The 20,929-nt window shown below is 40.9% G+C and overlaps 1 protein-coding gene across 4 annotated transcripts in view; it reads left to right on the plus strand.

Annotated features, from left to right (window-relative positions):
* The window catches only part of LOC147019126 (uncharacterized), a 106,311-nt gene that overhangs the window by 45,619 nt on the left and 39,763 nt on the right, over nucleotides 1-20,929 (plus strand). For all 4 annotated transcript variants that reach the window (XM_085899933.1, XM_085899934.1, XM_085899936.1 and 1 more), the window contains exons 23-31: nucleotides 530-717; nucleotides 2,494-2,674; nucleotides 7,368-7,487; nucleotides 9,740-9,862; nucleotides 10,244-10,357; nucleotides 11,519-11,767; nucleotides 13,464-13,589; nucleotides 17,947-18,039; nucleotides 19,220-19,318. In XM_085899933.1, coding sequence (XP_085756059.1) covers nucleotides 530-717; nucleotides 2,494-2,674; nucleotides 7,368-7,487; nucleotides 9,740-9,862; nucleotides 10,244-10,357; nucleotides 11,519-11,767; nucleotides 13,464-13,589; nucleotides 17,947-18,039; nucleotides 19,220-19,318 — 1,293 coding nt within the window. The remainder of the gene's footprint in view (nucleotides 1-529; nucleotides 718-2,493; nucleotides 2,675-7,367; nucleotides 7,488-9,739; nucleotides 9,863-10,243; nucleotides 10,358-11,518; nucleotides 11,768-13,463; nucleotides 13,590-17,946; nucleotides 18,040-19,219; nucleotides 19,319-20,929) is intronic.

Below are 20,929 nucleotides of genomic sequence, written 5' to 3' on the forward strand. Positions count from 1 at the left end.
TCCACAGATCTCTTGATGTCTCTGCTCTCAACTGCTTTGTGCTTCCCTCTCCCACCCCTCTTGTCTCCTGCTCCATTTGTTATATGTTCTGTGTGTTAGCGAGCCAATACGAGCCTCGACAATGTTTCCAACCTTTTTTTTTCGTTAAAAAAATATGGAGTTCGTGCAAGGCGCTTATCATCCTTGGGCACGGGGGTAAGTTAAATCACTACAACCTCCATTGTGTGACTATTCGTCCCACTGTCAAGTTTGATTGTGATTTGATAAGAAATGACCGAATGTATCATGGTCAAAAATGTCAGACAGATAGACAGACACCAAATTGCTTATTTTAATCAGCTAACTCATGTACAAGTCTTGTTCTCTGAGATGTTCTTTTTCGGCTGTGGTAAGTTCCGACGGTAGTATGAAAGTTCTATTAGCAGTTATCTATGGAAAACCATGTTTGTTTGGCTTGAGAATATTTCTGCTCTGCATTCATTGATCTTTTCTTTTGCCCACATTGTTGCAATTTTGTTCCTGCTTTCAGCGAGTGGCTTGTTGACATGGCATCCCACATCGGTGGAGCGCACATTTGCCATCGTACTGGCTACAAACGGCAAAGCCACTGGCCAGCTTGCTCTCTCTCTCGTTGTGTGTGGCTGCATGAACAACGGAACTTGCGACTATGAGCACGAATCTGCATTAGAAACTGGAGATAGCAACAGCACATTCAAGGCATGTCTCTGATTTATTTTTTTTGAGTTATCTGTGGTTTGGCAGAAATTTTAATTTTGTAATCGCCAATAAAACAAGTTCTCATTGAAAAAAATATCACATCCCTGAAACTTTTTTCTGTTTTTATTTGGAAAAGATTCGTTCTTTTCCACAGAATGATCTCATTTACTGTAAATTGGGTTTTTATGTTTTGTAATCCCATCTGAGTTTGGAGCTGATGATTTGGGATTCTAGCATCAAATTCTCTGCACTTGTTTATCAATTATGTTGTGGGTTCAAAAGAACGATGTGCCACACGACTATTGCCAGAGAGATCTTAACCAACAGGGTGTACCTGACACTCATCACCCTACTTGTGGTCCACATAAATCGACCTAGTCAGGCAGCCGTGACAATTACACATCGATCTCAAAGTGATGCATGATTTGGGGGGGGGGGGGATAAATTGGGATTTCGTGGTGACTTAAAAAGTATGAGAACCACTCAAGGCCATGCATCACCACATGGCTCTCAGCTTCCATGTGATGTGTTTCCCCTCAATTCAAACTAGCAAGTGTTGTGACAGTGAAAAAAAATAGTCAGGATGAAGTGACATATCGCACTTCCAGATAAATGCATGCTGAATGCTCCATGCTGATGATGGTCAACCATGCAGGATTACATGTTTACACATGGATGATGCTCTTTCCAGGGAAGTGGCCCAAAGGTGTAGAATTAAATCTTCTCATACCACATCACTTGTGTACAAACTATCCTGCCGGGGGCTTTTGTGAGGAGTGGGATCTTCTTTGTCAGTCTGCACAAAGCCTGAAGAGCTTCTGTTTTTTAATGTTCCTCCGTTGATTTGTCTGTCATCTCCTAATGCCTTTGTTACCTCTGCCACAGAAGGTGGATGGAGGCTGTTTTCATCCCTGCCTGTCTGTATCTGTTTGCCTGCTTGTGAGCAGGATATCTCAAAAAATTGGACTGATTCTGGCAAAATTTCTTGGGCTGGCTTGATGTGTGACAAGGACGAATTGATTAGATTTTGGTGAGGATCCGGATGCGGATCTGGATGCGAGAATTTTTAGTTTTGAAAGTGATTCTTCACCATCGAGAGATAGACCAAAAAACGATGTATAATGTGATATTTCAAAAAGTTGGTGATCGATTCAGATGCAACTTGATGGATGAATTGGGTTGATGACCAAAACAAGCCGGTTATATTTTGGTTCAGGTCCGGATCCAGATCTGGCCTGTCAGTGGGATGCAAAATGGAAACTGTTCAGCCTGGCGGAGGTATGCGTCCTGCCAAGTGCCGTTCTAGTTCAATATGTTACTAAACATCTGAAACCCCACTACGTTGCATGTGCCACTATAAAATAACGTCCTACATAATTTGAGCTGTCATTTTCCATTTAAAGTTACACACAAAAATAGGGGTCCGAACAATAGAATGTGACATAGACATATATATTACCCTGTAAATAAACTTCACCATCCCATCCCCACTACTTTAAGGTGACTGGTTATTGTTCCCATCTGAGCATTTGCTTTATGATACTTGTACATCACGTGGCAAGTACCCAGATGGGAACATGGTGGAGCTTGTTGTTATTGATAGGTTCAAATATATCATGATCAATGTCTTATATTGCCGTGTGTGTGGGTGTCTTTCTACCCTAGCCTTTCCTGATTCTCCATAGAAAGGAGTTTTTACTGTGTTTCTGAACCGTTTTTTTTTCCATGAAGTTCTACCTCGCTGTCAGCAACAAACATCTATTTCCTTGTATGCAGGTTGCGTCTTGCAATTGTACTCAAGGCTACACTGGCTCAAACTGCAGCGATGATTTTGACTCATGTATGGACAACCCATGCTTCCCTGGAGTCAATTGTACAGACTTTAAAGCTCCCTTATCGGGCTTCAACTGCAGCTCGTGTCCACCTGGGCTTGTTGGGAATGGCAGCAAGTGCTTTGGTAAGATTTGTTGCCACAATTTAAACAATCTGCTGTTGTGAGCACTTGGAAAAAATATATATCTAGTGTATGGTAGTTGTCATGCATCTTATGTGGGAATGTTTCAGCACAAACAACATGCCAGTAAATACATTCTCCAGTTTAAATAATGCAATCGTCAATTATCTTGCTTCATACAAACTGCAATTATTCAAAAAATAAATTACTGTGCACACTTTTGCCACAAGTTGTCCACTTGATCTCACAATCGAACAACCAGAAATTTTCACTGTAGTTTAAACAACTGGAAGGAATAATTATTTTCCGCCACCGAGAGGTATAGAATAGTTATTGTATTACACTGGTCGGATTAACGAATAAGCCATCCAAGGACAACTGCTTTGCCCTTTGGGACACTATAGGTGGTTGCAAGTTAATCTGACCAAAAACTTCCACTTTGCACAATTACAAACTCCATCATACCGAAGGTTATGCAAGGATCTGATAAAAATTATCTTGGATTATAATATGCCAAAGAACCCTTGCTATAATTGATGTTCATGGTATGGTTACGATCTTGTTCTCTGTTTTCCTTGAAGCACACTGGTTGGTGTCTTTTTAAGTTTGTTCTCTGTGGCATGGCTTCCAAGGAAAAAACCTGTGGCATGGCTTCCAAGGAAAAACCCGTCACATGGCTTTCAAGGAAAAACCCGTTACATGGCTTCCAAGGAAAAACCTGTGGCATGGCTTCCAAGGAAAAACCCATCACATGGCTTCCAAGGAAAAACCCGTCATATGGCTTCCAAGGAAAAACCCGTGGCATGGCTTCCAAGGAAAACCCGTCACATGGCTTCCAAGGAAAAACCTGTGGCATGGCTTCCAAGGAAAAACGCGTCACAAGGCTTCCAAGGAAAACCCCGTCACATGGCTTCCAAGGAAAAACTTCTCGCATGGCTTCCAAGGAAAAACCTGTGGCATGGCTTCCAAGGAAAAACCCGTCACATGACTTCCGAGGAAAAACCCGTCACAAGGCTTCCAAGAAAAAACCCGTCACTCGGCTTCCAAGGAATAACCCGTCACATGGCTTCCAAGGAAAAACCCTTGGCATGCCTTCCAAGGAAAAACCTATCACATGGCTTCCAAGGGAAACCCTGTGGCATGGCTTATAATGAAAAACCTGTGGCATGGCTTCCAAGGAAAAACCTGTGGCATGGCTTCAAGGAAAAACCTGTCACATGGCTTCCAAGTAAAAACCCGCCACATGCCTTCCAAGGAAAAACCTGTGACATTGGTTCGAATGAAAAACCCGTGGCATGGCTTCCAAGGAAAAACCCGTCACATGGCTTCCAAGGAAAAACCCGTCATATGGCTTCCAATGAAAAACCTGTGGCATGGCTTCCAAGGAAAAACCTGTGGCATGGCTTCCAAGCAAAAACCCATCACATGACTTCCAAGGAACAACCCATCACATGGCTTCCAAGGAAAAACCCGTCACATGGCTTCCAAGGAAAAACCCTGTCACATGGCTTCCAAGGAAAAACCCTTGGCATGGCCTCCAAGGAAAAACCCATCACATGGCTTCCAAGGAAAAATCGTCACATGGCTTCCAAGGAAAAACCTGTGGCATGGCTTACAATGAAAAACCTGTGGCATGGTTTCCAAGGAAAAACCTGTGGCATGGTTTCCAAGGAAAAACCTGTGGCATGGCTTCCAAGGAAAAACCTGTGGCATGGCTTCAAGGAAAAACCTGTCACATGGCTTCCAAGTAAAAACCCGTCACATGCCTTCCAAGGAAAAACCTTTGGCATTGGTTCGAATGAAAAACCCGTGGCATGGCTTCCAAGGAAAAACCCGTCACTTGGCTTCCAAGGAAAAACCCGTCGCATGGCTTCCAAGGAAAAACCCGTCACATGGCTTCCAAGGAAAAACCCATCACGTGGCTTCCAAGGAAAAACCTGTGGCATGGCTTCTAAGGAAAAACCTGTGGCATGGTTTGCAATGAAAAACTCTTGGCATGACTTCCAATTGAAAACCCGTCATGTGGCTTCCAAGCAAAAACCTGTCACCTGGCTTTCAAGCAAAAACCAAGATGTGCCAAGAAAAAAACAAAAAGTGCCAAGAAAGCGATTTGTATACAAAGATGTCCAAATATATAATTCAGTTGAAATAAAATAAAGATCTTAAAGGCTGTAGAAAAAAAAAATTTCAGAAGTTTCCCATCCTTGATGCACCGTCTTTTACACCACCTGATTGAGCACATTACTTTAGTTATTCAAACCTGTTCTTAGCATCTTTCATGACATCTTAAAAAAACAGTAGGTTTCCTGTTTGGAATGATTTTCTATTTTATTTGACTGCCAGGCAGGCAGACACTCAAAAAAAATCGTACTCTTCTCCACGCATGCACCATCGGGACAAATTCAGATACAAATTACTGCTAAACTGCAGGTTTGTGTTTCGATTCGTGTTCAAAATATATCATTCAATTGAAGTTACATTGTTCCTCAATCGTAAACTGACTTTGTAGACTGACAGACAGACAAAGTTAACCAATTGCTTAACCCTGCCTTTAGCTTCTCGCACATGAGGAAACGGGTTTAGTTTGTTATGAGGTTTGAGCTCACAGTTCCCAAGTCTTGAGGTCATAAGCCTCCCTCTCTGACCAAAAAAATCAGCTTGCTTCACCAATTAAAATTCAACAAACTACAAATTTTCTCTTTCAGTTTGTACTTGAAAAGACCTTGAGGTGTTATAGAATCCTTGTACTTTTAACAACAGTTGAATATTTGACATTAATGTTTTTTAAAAAAACAATATTGTTAACCCCTTGGACATAACTATGAAAGTGAGTTCGTTTTTACTTATTTATCCTTGCCATGATGTCATGCCAATTCCTCCATGATAATGACTGGCACATATTGATTTGAATAATCATTCTGTAAGCTCCCGCTGTTTAAGCTATATCCTGGAAAACTGCAGAAGTTGAAATTTTCACATTAAATCAATTCTGGCAAATCTTGTGATACAATGGAGAAGCACAAATTTAGGAACAAATCAATGTTTTCCTTTTTTAGAGAAATTACAGTTGCAGAGCTCACAAAAATGCAGGTGTCAGATGCATACACTTGCCAGTCACGCTGTAGTGAGTAGCAAGCGACGCACTTGGTCAGCATGTGTAGCGAAGATCTTCACATTTATCAACGACAGTACTGTACTTCAGCTTCCACAATTAAATGTAAAGTATAGTTCATTATTTGAAGCCAAATTCAAGGTTTCCCGAAACAAACTACAACCGTCATGGTATGACACACAAGCTTGGCTAAAACAGGCAATCGAGTGACCATTTCCAGGTTTTCTTACGTCATTAATTGAGTCATCTAAACCTGGTGTTGGCTTAGTGGTTAGGGTGGCGGCTTGGGATCCCAGGGTCCTGAGTTCAAGCCCCGTTGGCTGCTGAATTAACACCAGGGGGTTGACTCAGCCTGTCATCCTTCCGAGGTTGGTGAAATGAGTACCAGTGTACTGGTGCCGATGTATGCCGCGGTTAGAGTAGGTGTACCATATCCCTGTGTGTCGTAAGAGGCGATCAGGGTTGGCGTCAGGAAGGGCATCCGGCCATAAAACATTGCCTCAAGAAAAAGCCCAACCCCTGCACAGCAGGGGAAAATGGCTGCAAAAACGGTCATTTATTAATTTAGTCATCTCTGCATTCAATTAACTATCAATCTGATGTGCTTCACTGCAAATTCCTGCTGTATTTTGCAATTCGTGTTTCATTGGTTCCATCCAGTTTAATTGCTAAAAGAGCACACATGTGTGGTTTTCTGTACACCATCATCCCCAAGGAATATTATCTGCATGTATTTTGCCTCTCCTCACGATCATATATGGTCCTTGCATGCCCAAACGTGCTTAGCTGCAGTCTGTTATTGTAAGAAAAAGTAGATTGTTTAAGTGCATCATGCATTCAAAATTGCAAAAGTCTCGATCTGTTAGCACAATTAACTTTGGTACTTGTATCAATAACGTGTCTGTTTAGACCTCTACACTATGTTTTGTTTGGACCTGGTTCATACACCTTTGTTTATAATAAAGTATGCTTTGATGCTTGCTTCTCTTCAGTTCTGGTTGCATTGCAAGCTATTTTCTCCCTATGTTAGCATTCTCTGGGTTTCACATGGTTCTTCTTCTTCTTCTTTCGGCTGCTCCCGTTAAGGGTCGCCACAGCGGATCATCCGTATGATCTGCATAGTGATTTGGCACATGTTTTACGCCGGATGCCCTTCCTGACGCAACCCTGGTCGCCTCTTGCGACACAGGGATATGGTACACCTATTTTAACCGGGGTATACACCGGCCCAGTACACTGGTACTCATTTCGCCAACCTCGGAAGGATGACAGGCTGAGTCAGCCCCCTGGTGTATTAATTCAGTGGCTCAACGGGGCTTGAACTCAGGACCTTTTGGATCCCAAGCCGCTGCCCTAACCACTGCGCCAACACACCAGGCCCGGGTTTCACATGGTTAACTTGTTGAAATTTTCATGAGCCTTGTGCCCGCTTTGTGAAATTAAAAAATGCCGAACACATTTTCAGGTCTCTCAGTGTGAAAATGTCGTCACTCCAAAATTTCCACTTCCACAGTTGCAATGTTTATGTCATGCAAGATGAGAAACAAATCACAAAAAAGGATTTTTTTTGTTTCTTTCCTACAGATGATGATAATTGCAGGAACAACCCATGTGAGCATAATTGTTATGACATGTATGCTAATTACAACTGCAGCTGCAATTCTGGCTACATTGTTTCAGCATCTGACAACCATAAATGTGAAGGTAGGCAATTGCTTTTATTAATGGTGTTGATGGCACATTGCATTTTTAAAAGATATGATTAGTTGGATGGAATATTGCATGACATTTTTGATGGGAATGTTGGTGTTTGACAGTTTTAATTTGTGTCACAGGAGGAGCGATTTCATTTGGTTCAAATTTGACTGGATATTTGTTTATACTCATCACTAACGTTGTCTGTATAATTACAAAAATGGTGACTGTTCCACTCTCTCTATCTCACTTGTAGCCATCTTGATATTCAGCATGTCAATTATAGCAGGAAACATGTCGTGGATATTCATTACCAGCACCATAAAGATAAATTTTAATTAATAATCAATGAATACTAATCTGCCTTTATCACCAAAAGTGTAGAGTTCGTGGTTTTGAACCATCATCACGTGTGATGTTGTGTTCCATGCAAGAGAAAATGCTTTTTGGCTGCCAAATAGAAAAGTTGCCAAGTACAATGTTTGTCATGAGAGAGAGCTCTATTATTAAAGCTTTGATCCTTCAATACCAGGCTACTCACCTCGTCTGTATAATTGAGGTGAAATCATAAAAGAGAAGATCTGATTTATTTTGCCAAAATATTTGTCTGGCTGCTTCTCTAGTGTGAATATCTCCCATTGTATGCGATCATAACAATAGGGTAGGGGACGAGAGGGATGAGAGGTATTCTTGTAAACTTGGGTTGGTGTGCTTGCATTCACATCTAAAATCTTGGCTAATGATGTGGGTTTCCCAGATTAAACTTCCTCCAGCTGTATGCATCTGTCCATTGTGTGCTAATGTTATTAGTCAGAACTCATTGGTGATCAAAACGATGTCTACTGATATTTTTGCACTAGATTTATGTACAAGCAATGTTACAGACTTTAGATCAGTGGAGGGAATCTCTCTATTTTTCTAATACAGTACCTTCAAAGTTTTTGATTGTCTTGTATTCTTTTTTCTTTGCTTCATATTCTTCATGTGTGATGAGCACAATATTTTAACATGTTTAATACATATATGATATTGTGTAAATGTATTCTTTTTTGGAACTCAAGCAATCTTGCTTCAACATGTTTTCCGAAATGAGGCATCACTTGCTCGTTCCAGCATGTTGGGCCCAGTTTAAGTTTGCTCCCTTTCCACTTAAGTTTCTTGCATGGTGTGTGATCGCTGAAAAATCAAGAACGGGCACAGGCTTTTTCAACACCAAGAAGACGGAACATTGAATCCTTTGCAGAGACTCGTCGGGGAATATAAATTATATTTATTATTGGGAGTGAACGATCAATATGAAAGTAGATCTGCATGCGGACTCACATATTGACTGTCCAAAAGATCAATTTCAATCCCCTCTCCTGTCCCTTTGGTAGTGGGCAAGGCTAAATGAGAGGCCCAGATGCAAAAGACACAAAGGTAACATTGAATCCGGAAAGAATGATTGTCCAGCACAAGTTAATCAAGTGATTCAAAACAAATCAGTAATGTCTGCTGATTCAAAGTCAGTGAATAATGAATTAAACTGATGTGCATTTGAACCAACAATGTGTAGAATAACATCCTGACAATTGCCTGTGGAGTAAAAAACTGTGCAATTATACCGCCTTAATCAAAACCTAAAACATCAAAATTAAACAATCAATATATGGGCAATTCCGCAGTTAGTAACGTTACATTTTAGGGACATTCTCATTATTTAGATAAGCGTCCTTTCTCTATCTGTGGATGTAAAGTCTCATTAATGTCACCAGAGATCAACTTAGTCTAGACGTAGAACAGAGCAAAGAATGAAATCATTTCATGAAACATTCTAGAAGAAAGAACTGCTTTTAATGCTGGTTAGTAACGTCCTTTTTTGTAACGTTACTAACCGGCATTAAAAGCAGTTCTTTCTTCTAGAATGTTTCATGAAATGATTTCATTCTTTGCTCTGTTCTACGTCTAGACTAGGTTGATCTCTGGTGACATTAATGAGACTTTACATCCACAGATAGAGAAAGGACTCTTATCTAAATAATGAGAATGTTACTAACTGCGGAATTGCCCATATTCGTTTAAAAAGTGTTATCGTTGAATTTAGGAGCAAAAAATAGTTCATGTGAGATCTTCATCTGGATTTCCAGAATTACTGCTAACTTGTATTACCCCTCAAATGTTGTTTGTTCAGCTTCTGTGAACAATAACATTTAATTCACTGCTTGTTCTTCAAGTCTGAAAATCTATGACTGCTTTATATACTCATGTCCTGTTTCCAACAGATATCAATGAATGTGACAATTCAACTGCGTGCGTGAAAAATGCCGATTGCATCAACCTGAATGGAACCTACAATTGCACCTGCCGGGAAGGATTTGTTGGAAACGGTGATATTTCCTGTGAAGGTGTGTTGGCTTGATTCATGCGCTGAATTATTTTAACTAGATCATGATCAGATTAATTTTAATAGTCATCTGTTACTCATAGTTGGGCGCTTTCATGATGCCTACACTGTTTACCTCAAATCGCTTATCCCATGGAAAGACTGCCACACTGGTTCAATTAATTAACAATTTATTATGCAAGAGACATTTTAATAATTTCTCTCAAAAAATGTTTCAGTTATGCAACAGATTTTATGGGACAGATAGATTTGTCTGAATATCCTTGTTTCATCCATGCATTCTGATGACATTTATTCATATTTTGTTGTTTACGATTAATTAATTTGGGACGTGATGATGATATGAGTTGAATATTTTTGTTCTGTATTTCTTCGATATCAGATGTTGATGAATGTAACAGTGAAAAGGTCTGTGGAAATCATTCAATATGCCTGAACATGATTGGTTCTCATAATTGCTCATGTGAGAGAGGCTATGAAGGAGATCCCTGCATGGGTGAGTTTTTCTTTAATACCAATCCATATGGTCAGCTTTTTATAAAATAAACAAATTCCATGTCGTATATCAAATTACCCCGACACATTTAACGATTGGCTCTTGAAATAATATGTATTCATGCTCTTGTGCTTTAATCTGTGCGAAAATCTCACTGCTCCGACACCACAGCCAGCTGTTGAACCTCCTCTTTGAATGTTAAAAAAACACGTGATGCCAGATACGTGATGATCAGTTCAGTCAAACAAATGTTGTGGACAGAGCAGGTGGTAATAAAAAGGAAATAATAGGACAGAAATTGACCATGTGCTCGTTGATGGTTGCTGGAGGATGATCCAGAACTGCAGTGTCTACTGGAGTGCTCAGTTCCTCAATACTGACCACAGGCTTGTTGTAGCAACTTTGAAGTTGCAACTTAAATCCAGGAGAATGGTACCATCCTAGCCTCGGCTTGACGTTGGCAAGATCAAGGATGAGAGGGTAGCTGAGGAGCTTGCAAGCAGGCTGAGTGGGGATTTGGGGGGGTCTGGGTGCTTTGGGAGATCCTGAAGAGTTGTGGAGTGCCTTCAAGACCACAGTCCTTGAGGTTGCCGGTGGGTGTCTTGGAACTCACCGTTGGGCGAAGACGAATTTCATCTTTCTTCTCTGTTTGTTTGTTTGTTTGTTTGTGTGCTTGTTTGGCTGTTTGCCTGCACAGAATGTACTGACACAGGCCACAGTCACTACCTCATGGTAGCCAGGATCAGGACTCGTTATCTTTTTTCAACTGAGTTCCTCCATAAAGTGTGTATAATTAGAATGTGAGTACGTCTCTAAAGTATGTATGGTACAATTAGAATGTGAGTATGTCCACAGAATAAGTATTATAAAACCACACTGAACAAGTCTGGATGAGTGTATGCAATCTTTGATTGCTTGTTCTAGTTATTTCATTATTCCATGTTATACTTACTACCCTCATTGCAGTTCAAGTTCCCTATTGTTTCTCAGCAAACTGTTTTTCCAGTCTCAAAATAATTTTTTTAATAACCATTGAAAATACTACTTGTAGAATTTTACATATCACAATGAAATGCTGTATATTTCATGTTAAAATAACTAAATTCACTGAATTAAAATGTACTGCCATAATTTTGAAAAATTTCCTTTCATGTTACACAGATGTGGATGAATGCAAAGGGAATAATGATTGTCATTCCAATGCAACCTGTTCCAATATGGATGGTGGCTATAACTGCACCTGCAAGGGAGGATTTGCTGGCAATGGATTGGTTTGCACAGATGTTGATGAATGTGAAAGTAGCATCAACGATTGTGATCCGAACACCACGTTGTGTGTAAATGGAAATGGAAATTACCTGTGTGAATGTCGCACTGGATATGGAAACCTTTCTGCAGGAAAATGTGAAGGTAAGGTTTTCGGGAAATATTTTGGGGGGCGGTGGGGTGGGGGGAATGGAATATATTCAAACTCCCATTGTTTATCAAGTTTGCTGCAGCAAAGTTATTCAGAAGAGATGCTTTCTGTCTGCAATTATCGGTAACTAAAAGATCCCAAGGGAGCTCAAAACACTGCTGCTCCAAATTCTTCATAATCACGGATGTTATTTGGTCGCCATCTTGACTTTATTTATTGTTATGCAATTAATGGTCAAGACAGTCCATGCAGTATTGAGAATGTTTCATCTCCACCTTTCATTTGCCCTTTTGGATGATGCATTGAAATCATACTCACGATCATGGAGCCAAATGACATGAATAGTTAAACATATATTGGTGGATTGATATGCTGAATGTTCAGATACATTAACATGCTGAAAGGCCATTCCTATTAAATATAACAAACAAGAGATGTTGTTGATACTTGCCTCCAGCACAAACACCATTGGCTCAGATCATCGACCATTTTGTTTCACATAAGTTGAAAGGGTGCTCAAGCCACAACTTGTGGATTGCACTGTGTCGAGTTCGTTCGAGCAGGAATTTGTTATTTGGAAAGCATGTCAGCATTGTTCAACAACTCGTTTCAAAGACATCCTGGAATTTGCAACATCAACCAGAAGTCAATCCTGGAAGATGGGCCCACAACCCACAAATCATGGTCATTTGAGAGACGAAAAACTTTTTGATGCAATATTCTTGCTTTCAAAGCACCAATCTGATAGATTATAGTCGAGTGAAGAATTGAACTAAGACTAGACAGGTAAAACACAAGTGCACTACCTCTGTGCCATCCTGTTGGTTAACAAGCAAGAGGTAGCAGCAAGCAATTAAACCCATCTGAAAACAAATATATACTTTCAAAAGAAAGGAGAATTTTAGGAAAAACAAATTCTCATGTTAGCATTCACCAAACAGTATTAATATAACAAAGCAGAATTTTAAATCTTTCCCCACTTCACTCCATCCCCCTTTCCTCCTCGCCTGCTCAACCTCCCTTACCTTTTTCTTCCCGTCCATTCAACCTCCCTTACCTTTTTCTTCCCGTCCATTCAACCTCCCTTACCTTTTTCTTCCCGTCCATTCAACCTCCCTTACCTTTTTCTTCCCGTCCATTCAACCTCCCTTACCTTTTTCTTCCCGTCCATTCAACCTCCCTTCCCTTTTTCTTCCCATCCATTCAACCTCCCTTCCCTTTTTCTTCCCGTCCATTCCAATGCCGCCGTCTTCCTTCTGTTTTTTTCTATTACATTCTCAACTCAGCACCCCTCTCTCAATTGTACTATTGATCTTGCCGTATTTTAAAAAAGCAGCGGATTTACACCTCGTCCAAAAATAACAATGACATATTTCATGCCTGATATAGTCATGGACAAAAGAATAAAACTGATGGATTAAATATTTTCTAATGAAGAATGAGGCTCTTCTAAAAGTGAGAAAAGAAGGTAAAATGAGAATATTGTGTGTTTGAGAGAAATTGTACTTAAACTTGTTTCCAGCCCAGACTTGAAGGCACTTCAGGTAGAAACAGATATAAACAAAAAACTAAACAAATCACAAAGAGGATGTATTTGTTAAAAATGTAAGTTTAACTATCTTGTATAATCGTAACAAATTAAACTAATGGTTAATAACAATGTTTCACTAATCTGTTCCTGTCTCACAGACATCGATGAATGCAAACTTGGAACCTCAAACTGCAGAGGGAAGAACGAAATTTGCACAAACACCATCGGCCTGTACCAATGTGATTGTGAAAATGGCTATGACCGAATCAATATCAGCTGTGTGGGTGAGGAATAAATTCCTGTTCAATCCCACACACGTTTCACAAAATCTTATTTAAATATAGAACTCAGAGATTGCTTAATTACCTTTGATTCATTGAAAAAAACAGCATCAACTTGATTGAAAAGATTGTTTCAAAACAAAATTACAAAAACCACAGAAAAACAATCAATTGGATATTTTGTCTGAAAAATGTGAAATTGTTGGTTTTACAAACTTTGCAGGCACGTACGAGCTGAGATGAATGTACTTCATCCACACTCTCTCATTGCTTTCCCTCTCTACTCATCGTTTTTACTTGTCATCATTAATGTTTCTCTCCCCCACCCTCACCCCTTCCTCTTCATGCTTGTGTCCTTCATCCCTCTATAATTTATTATCACCCACTTTGCACTATTTCTATTGGGAAGGCAGATGCCAAATCAAAAGAGGCAAGGGCAACGGACCTCACTCCAAAACCAGCCAACAGACAAAATTAAACACAACTACATAATCTCCTGCTTAGTGCACCCTAACTGCGCTGCAAAGTACAGCAAGTCACGGCCAACCACAAATCCACCCTCCCCAGCCCCTACCTCTCCTCTAAACACTCACATCCATGGCATGCAGTTATGCTGTTATGGTCAACATTGTGGCCCAACATGGTCCTGGTCTTTTCATGCAGTTCATGCGGACCCCTCAGACCAATTTATTTTTCACTATTTGGCAAAGGTGCCACTCCTGTGTATATATTACCTCACTGACTGTTAAATCTGTGCAGTGGAAGCAAGATTCTGTGCTGGAGGTCCATTTATTTATGTTTCAGCATCTGCTAATATTCATACAATGAACATTCTGCTGTCAGCTCCATCTGGCATGAAACCGTTGTGGTTCCTTGTCATTGGTATTTTCTGTGCAGCTGCTACATTCTGCTCCTATGCCACAGCCAGCTGTTGAACCTCCTCTTTGACTGAAAAAAATGAACTTTATGCCAGACATGTGATGCTCAGCTCAGTCAAACAGGTGGTGTGGACAGACACAGGGAGATAACAAGACACAATGAAATAGCCCCATTATGGTGATGAAACAGAAGATGGTCTACAAGATGCTGAGGGGCAGCAAACTGTCACACCTAGCAGCACATCTCTGCTCTGGGCCAGAGACGCGCTCCTGAGCTGTTTCACGCCACCAGTGGTGTGATGCTCCGCTCATCGCCCATTGATCCAACTCCACTCACTCACTCTTCTCCACCCCTTTGGCTTTGTGCCAGAGGAACTCACTCGCCAACTGATCTCCACTCTTTCAGGAACTACTTCATTCACTTGTCTCTGCTCACGGAGTTCTCTGTTCAACTCTGCAATGCATCCATCACTCCAGTGCGAGTGTAGGCATGCATGGGAGTGGATAACACTTTAATTTTTGGCAGATTTTGTTTTCTGTAATTAAGGATTATCCACATATCCTTTTTCGATGTTTATGACTAGGGAACTGAGTTTAGGATGGAAGTAGTGTTTGGAGTGAGTTTCAAGCTTGCACACCTCTATATTTCAAGCAGACAGGACTCGCATGTTGATGCAGTAACCATCGTACAACGTAAAAGAAGAGGTGCTATATAGGCTTGCTGTCACCAGCCAGCAGATTTTCCATCTTATCCATTTGACACTTTGGATGTTTTGTGTCTACCTCGGAAAAGAGATTTCCTTTTATCAGTGAAACGCAAATACAAATCTGGGGAAAGGAAGGACACGGGAGTTGAAAGGATAAGTAACCTGGATCAGAAGTTTTACGTGTGTAACATGTCTCGAGGAGTTTAGCCACAATTCTGGTGGTAAAATTGTGATGTTTTTGTTTGGGTTGGCAATGTTTAGTCTGTTGTAAGATCCTGGGTCATGTTTCAGATCGACTTTGACTTCTGGAAGTATTTTCACGGAGTCCATGTGTCCTGCAATGTTAATCTTCCAACGATGACAAATATAAATGCGAAATTAGATAGCCTAGCTATAAAGCAAACTACAATGAGTCAAGCCACAGATAATATGACCAAATTGTGACTAACACTGTAAGTTTACACTGACCCTGACCAAGATGAAATGTTCGATAGGCTATTCTAAGAAGTGAAGGATAGACTTGGTGTCTTTACAGAGGACAACAACGAGAGATATGAAGACCAAAGAAGACAAGTTTTATGGTCCTCCGATATATAAGAAACCATGCTGCAATAATAAGAGAGGACAGGGATTGGGAAAGATGGAATGACAACATGATAGTGTTCAAATTGTCTGAGAGCCGAGCTGATGATATCTCCATGCAAAAGGAAGACACTCACAATTTCAATTCAGATGGAACAAATTAATAATCTCACAAGACATAATTTATCAAATTTCGAGAATAGGTAAGAATGGTGAGAAAGCACAAATTATGTGTTGTCATTTGGATGTAGCACGTAGCTGTGTGTTAGCATCAGTTCTTGCAGGGGCAAGGCAGTGCCATGGACGCAGTTCCCCCTGTAGGTTTGAGCAGCAATTTGGAATTTGTCCATCTTGTCGGTAAATGATCGCGTACTCTTCGTGAAGGACACTCGGATATTTAACGTTCATCAACGAATACAAGCAGAAGAGATGCCCAATTTAACGTTCATTCAAGAGATCGTGCAGACATTGATGCCTCACCCTGCCTGTGAAACACAAGGATGAGAGTTTAAAGTGGGGCCAAGATTCGAACCCAGACGAGATAACATTGTGATTCAAACCCTGGGTTTATAGCTGGGCCAAGATTCAAACCCAGCTTCGAGGTGAGGGCATGTATCTCTCGGCTAACTGGCAGGTCTACCCTGTGTGCAATATTCAAAGACAGAGGAAATAAATGTGGAGATACTCTCCGGTAAAAGAAAAAAACAAAGGACGTGAGAGATGATTTCAGGGAGTTTCTGAGTTTGTCTATCCTTCTAGATTATACCCCCAAAAAGCGGGAAGAGAGGACGGTAGAAGGGGTTGCTGCGGGTGTATGGACGTGTGGCTCATTTTCCTCATGCTGATCCTGCTTACCAGATTCTTTCAGCGAGGGAGGATCATGAGTGGAGGAAGCCAACGGGTGAAACATGTACCTCGTGGTTGCAGCAGGTTGATCAGCATCTCAAAGAGATGGGAATGGGCCAGGCATCTGCCTGGGCGATGGCCAGACGGAGTCCTGTGGAGTACCGGCAGAAAGTGGATGCACTGACGTGTTGCTTCAGAGCACGCTCCCACACCTGACCTGACCTGAGTTTCTTCAATGGAAATACAATGGAGAGAAGAATTTGTTCATTCAATGGGTGTAAGAGCTGAACTTCCTCAAATGGAAAGAAGCAGTCTCCTTTTCCAACAGCATTCTTAAGAGAAGCATTATACCCCCCTCCTTCACATTCAATATGTCCCCTCCTCGAAAAATATTCCAAACAGAAGTGGAGCAGGACAAAATGCAAACGGTTTAGCTGATGTTCTAACTTCACAGATTTCAGTTTTAGAGCACTCTGCACGAAAAGCTATGCTTACAAATGCAAACTGTTTAACGAACATTTCTGATGAATTGGAAGGAGAGACTCATGTGAAATCGCTCGATGTGTTTGCTGCTTCGGATGCGCTCCCAAAGAATTCCCGACACAAATGAAATTAAACCGAGAGTGTGATTGAAACTTAATAGGATGTTCCTTCTAAATCCTGATCTGACATAATTTGAAAGACCCTCCAATCCAGGTAGATCTCCAGATTAATTATACTCCAACAGCAACAACAACAGCAACAACAGCAGCAGCAGTACACACAGATGTTCCAAACTCATTTCCATGCATGTTCCAATGTACTCAGCGTTTTGCAGCTGCTGGATAGCAAGCTGAGAGTCGGCTTACCATTGCGTTTTTGGCCTGGGTCTGAATACCAACAGGTTCTGATGGAACAAAAAAACAGCTGTTTTGCATCAGCAGTTCCAGCAAAGTGTGCTGCATCTCAGAGCATGCCACCCTTCATCAGCTTTGTTTGCAATTTGAAGGTGGAAGTTAAAGTGCTTTCACATCTTTTGAAAAGCAGAGGCAATTGTCTGCTGGTACTCTTGGCCAGTACGTTGTATCTGAGAGAATACCACCCTTCACCCACTTAGTATGCATTATATGGGACATGATGAAGTTCTTACACTATCTTTTGAAAAATGTTGGCAATTGTGCAACAGGATCCTGGGAATAATCTCTGCATGGAATTATTTGTTAAATTAGCATTGCTGGCAGTTGTTGGGAGATCATATGTGTGGATGCAGCACAGGCATGATGGCCCAAATGGCTTCCTCCAATAAAGTTGGAATTTATTTATAGTACAACAATATCTTTCACAATGTGTAATTATTTCTTTATGCAGTTAATAGAAATGGACCACCTACAACCGATACAACATCTCAACCAGGGTCAAGTGCAGCAACTCAAGTAGTCTCAACAACCTCTACAGCCACAGGTAAAACAGGATCTGTGTCGAAATCAACAGCAGGCATTTTAATGAAATGTATTTTTGAAGCAAAAATATCAAAGAGACTGTACATGTATTCCTCACCAGTTTAGAACAAGTCAAGATTGGCCTATTGTACTTCAGGTCAAACTTTTCAAAACAGCCATAGGCGATTTTAACATCTAAAATAAGTTTACCAAAACACCAGCACAAACACGGAAAACAACAATGCCAAACAAACATCTTCCACATTCTATCAGGGCATCAATGTACATCTGAGATGCAGTCGAGGCCAAAGGTCAATCGTATAGGGTTTGGAAAATTTATGTTTATTTGCTGATTCATTCTCCCCTTTATATTTTCTGTTAAACCTGCCACTTGTTTTCCATCTGAGAGTGTGCTCTGCAGTCCAAAATGAAGGAATTGGCTTGTTTTGAGTTGGAAGGAATATTTTCTATTTCTGTCATTCTTTGCGAAAAAGTTGCAGTTATTTATTAGGAGTAATTGGTTACAGCTGATTTCAAGGGTGAGGGACATGATTGTCATTGGATTTATCATCATGGGGACTGTTACTGGGACTGCTCGTCTGAAATCAGTATTTGAGAACAGAGAAGTGATCAACCTGGTTTATGAAGACATCATTTTCTACATGTGTTGTTCACATTATCATCTCATTCATAGAGTTCTTCCTGCTTCCAATATACTCATCAAATGTTTATGATATCGTTGTAACCCACACGTTAATACTTTTATGGTTTCGGTTTGATGAGTTGGTAGTCTTCTCATCAATGACTTTTCCTTCCTGGGTTTGATTACCAATTGTCTTTGACTTAATGGGAAAATGCCATTTTAATATCAGCAGTACCAACAAAGTACGCAGCACCTCAGAGCATGCCACCCTTCACTCGTTCTGTTTGCATTTATATGGTGGATTAAGAAGCTCTGACACTCTACATTATCTTTTGAAAAGTGTAGGAAATTGTGTGTTGGTATATTGTGAAAATCTCTGTGTTGAGTTATTCATTTCACACTGCCATCAGTGGTTGGTGGATCTTATGTGTAGATGTATGAGATCATTGGTGTGGATGCATGATGGCTGAAATGGCTTCCTCCTTCACTGAAATTTTGAATTGATCTGTACTTCAACAATATCCTTCACAAACTCTAATTATGTTTTTTATTCATTCAGGTGAAACATCAGGAGTAACAACAGTCTCTACCACTGATATGTCTCAGCCAGGGTCAAATGCAACAACTCACGTCATATCTACAATCACGACAGCCACAGGTAAAACAAGTAGTGTGTCTTAATCAACAGCAGTTATTTTAATGGAATGTATATTTTAAGCAAAAATATAAAAGAGATTACATGGAATATTCCTTCCCGGTTCAGAAGATGTCAGTGCCGGTCTCTTGCACTTCAGATCATACTTTCAGACACAATACGAGGCAATTTTAACATCAAAAACAAGTTTACCAAAATGTCCACACAAACACAGAAAATATCAAAAGCTCATACTGCCTGCAGTAGTTGGGAGATCTGATGTGATTCATCATCGATAGTGTGGCACAAATGGCTTCCTCCTGCATCGAACTTCAAATTTATTTTTCTTTCAAAACACTCCTTCGCAGTCTTATGACTTGTTTGTGCAGATGAAATACTCGGAGAAGTCACAATCTCTGTAACTGGTTTGACAACTCACCTGATGTTTGCAGCTGCAACAAGAATTATGTCTAATGAGATGAAGATCAGATTCCAAATAATTACAATGCAAGGTGGGAGTTCTTTATTGTGGAATAGCAAGTACCACCCGACACTTCACTGGCGGGAATACAAAAGGATGGAGGGAGTAAAAGAGTGGGGAAGAGGGAGAGACAGGTGGGGGAGAGAGCGTGGGGAGAGTGAAGAGGTGGTGAGAAAAAGAGAGGAGGGAGGAGGGGCGTGGAGGGGTGGGGGAAGGGAAGACTGTGAGGTGAGAGGAAGGGAAGCCAGACGTGTGGTGGAGCGTTCATTACGATTCATATCGTCTCTTCAAAATGATTCTGCATAGAATAAGAGTGAAGATGGAAACAAAATAATGTCTGAAATCCATTTTCTACCAGTCATCCGATAAACATGGCCCGGAGACAAACTCCCGTCTGGAGACAAACTCCTGTCCGACAAGTCCGGAGCCAAACTCCCGAACAAACATAAATACCGCCCGGATACTTCTGGAGCCAAGCTGTCGGTTCGAGCAGCAATTTGGAATTTGTCCATGGTGCCCTGTTAATGATCGCCTCCTCTTCCAAAAGGACACCATCCAATATTAAACATTCATCAACTAATACATGTAGAAGGGATGCCCAATTTAACGATCGTTCGAGGGATAGTGCACACAACGATGCCTCGCCCTGCCAGTGAAAAACCAGGATGACAGTTTATCACTGGGCCAAGATTCAAATCCAGGTGAGACAATATTGTGATTCAAACCCAGGGTTTATAGCTGCGCCAAGATTTGAACCTGGCTTCGAGGTGAGGGCACCTACCTCTCGGCTAACCGGCCAGTCCACCTGATGTGTGACATTCAAGGATCGACAAAATAAATGTGGAGATACTCTCCGGTGCAAGAAAAAACTCGGGACATGAGAGATAATTTCAGGGAGTTTCTGAGTTCGTCTATTCTGCTGGATTATACCCCCCAAAAATTTGGAAGAGAGGAAGATCATATTTAGGGAGTTGCTGCAGCTGTACAGACATGTGGCTCATTTTCCTGATGCTCATCCTCTCAGCGAAGGAGCCTCGTGAGTGGAGGAAGACAACGGTTCGACCACGTGCCTCATGGTTGCAGCAAGTTGATTGGCATCTCAACGGGATTGTGATGGGCCAGGTATCAGCCTGGGGGATGGCCAGACAGAGGCC

The sequence above is a fragment of the Eptatretus burgeri genome, chromosome 10 (genome assembly GCF_056783735.1).
Source record: "Eptatretus burgeri isolate ZD-2024b chromosome 10, Ebu_testis_v1, whole genome shotgun sequence".
NCBI lineage: Eukaryota > Metazoa > Chordata > Myxini > Myxiniformes > Myxinidae > Eptatretus > Eptatretus burgeri.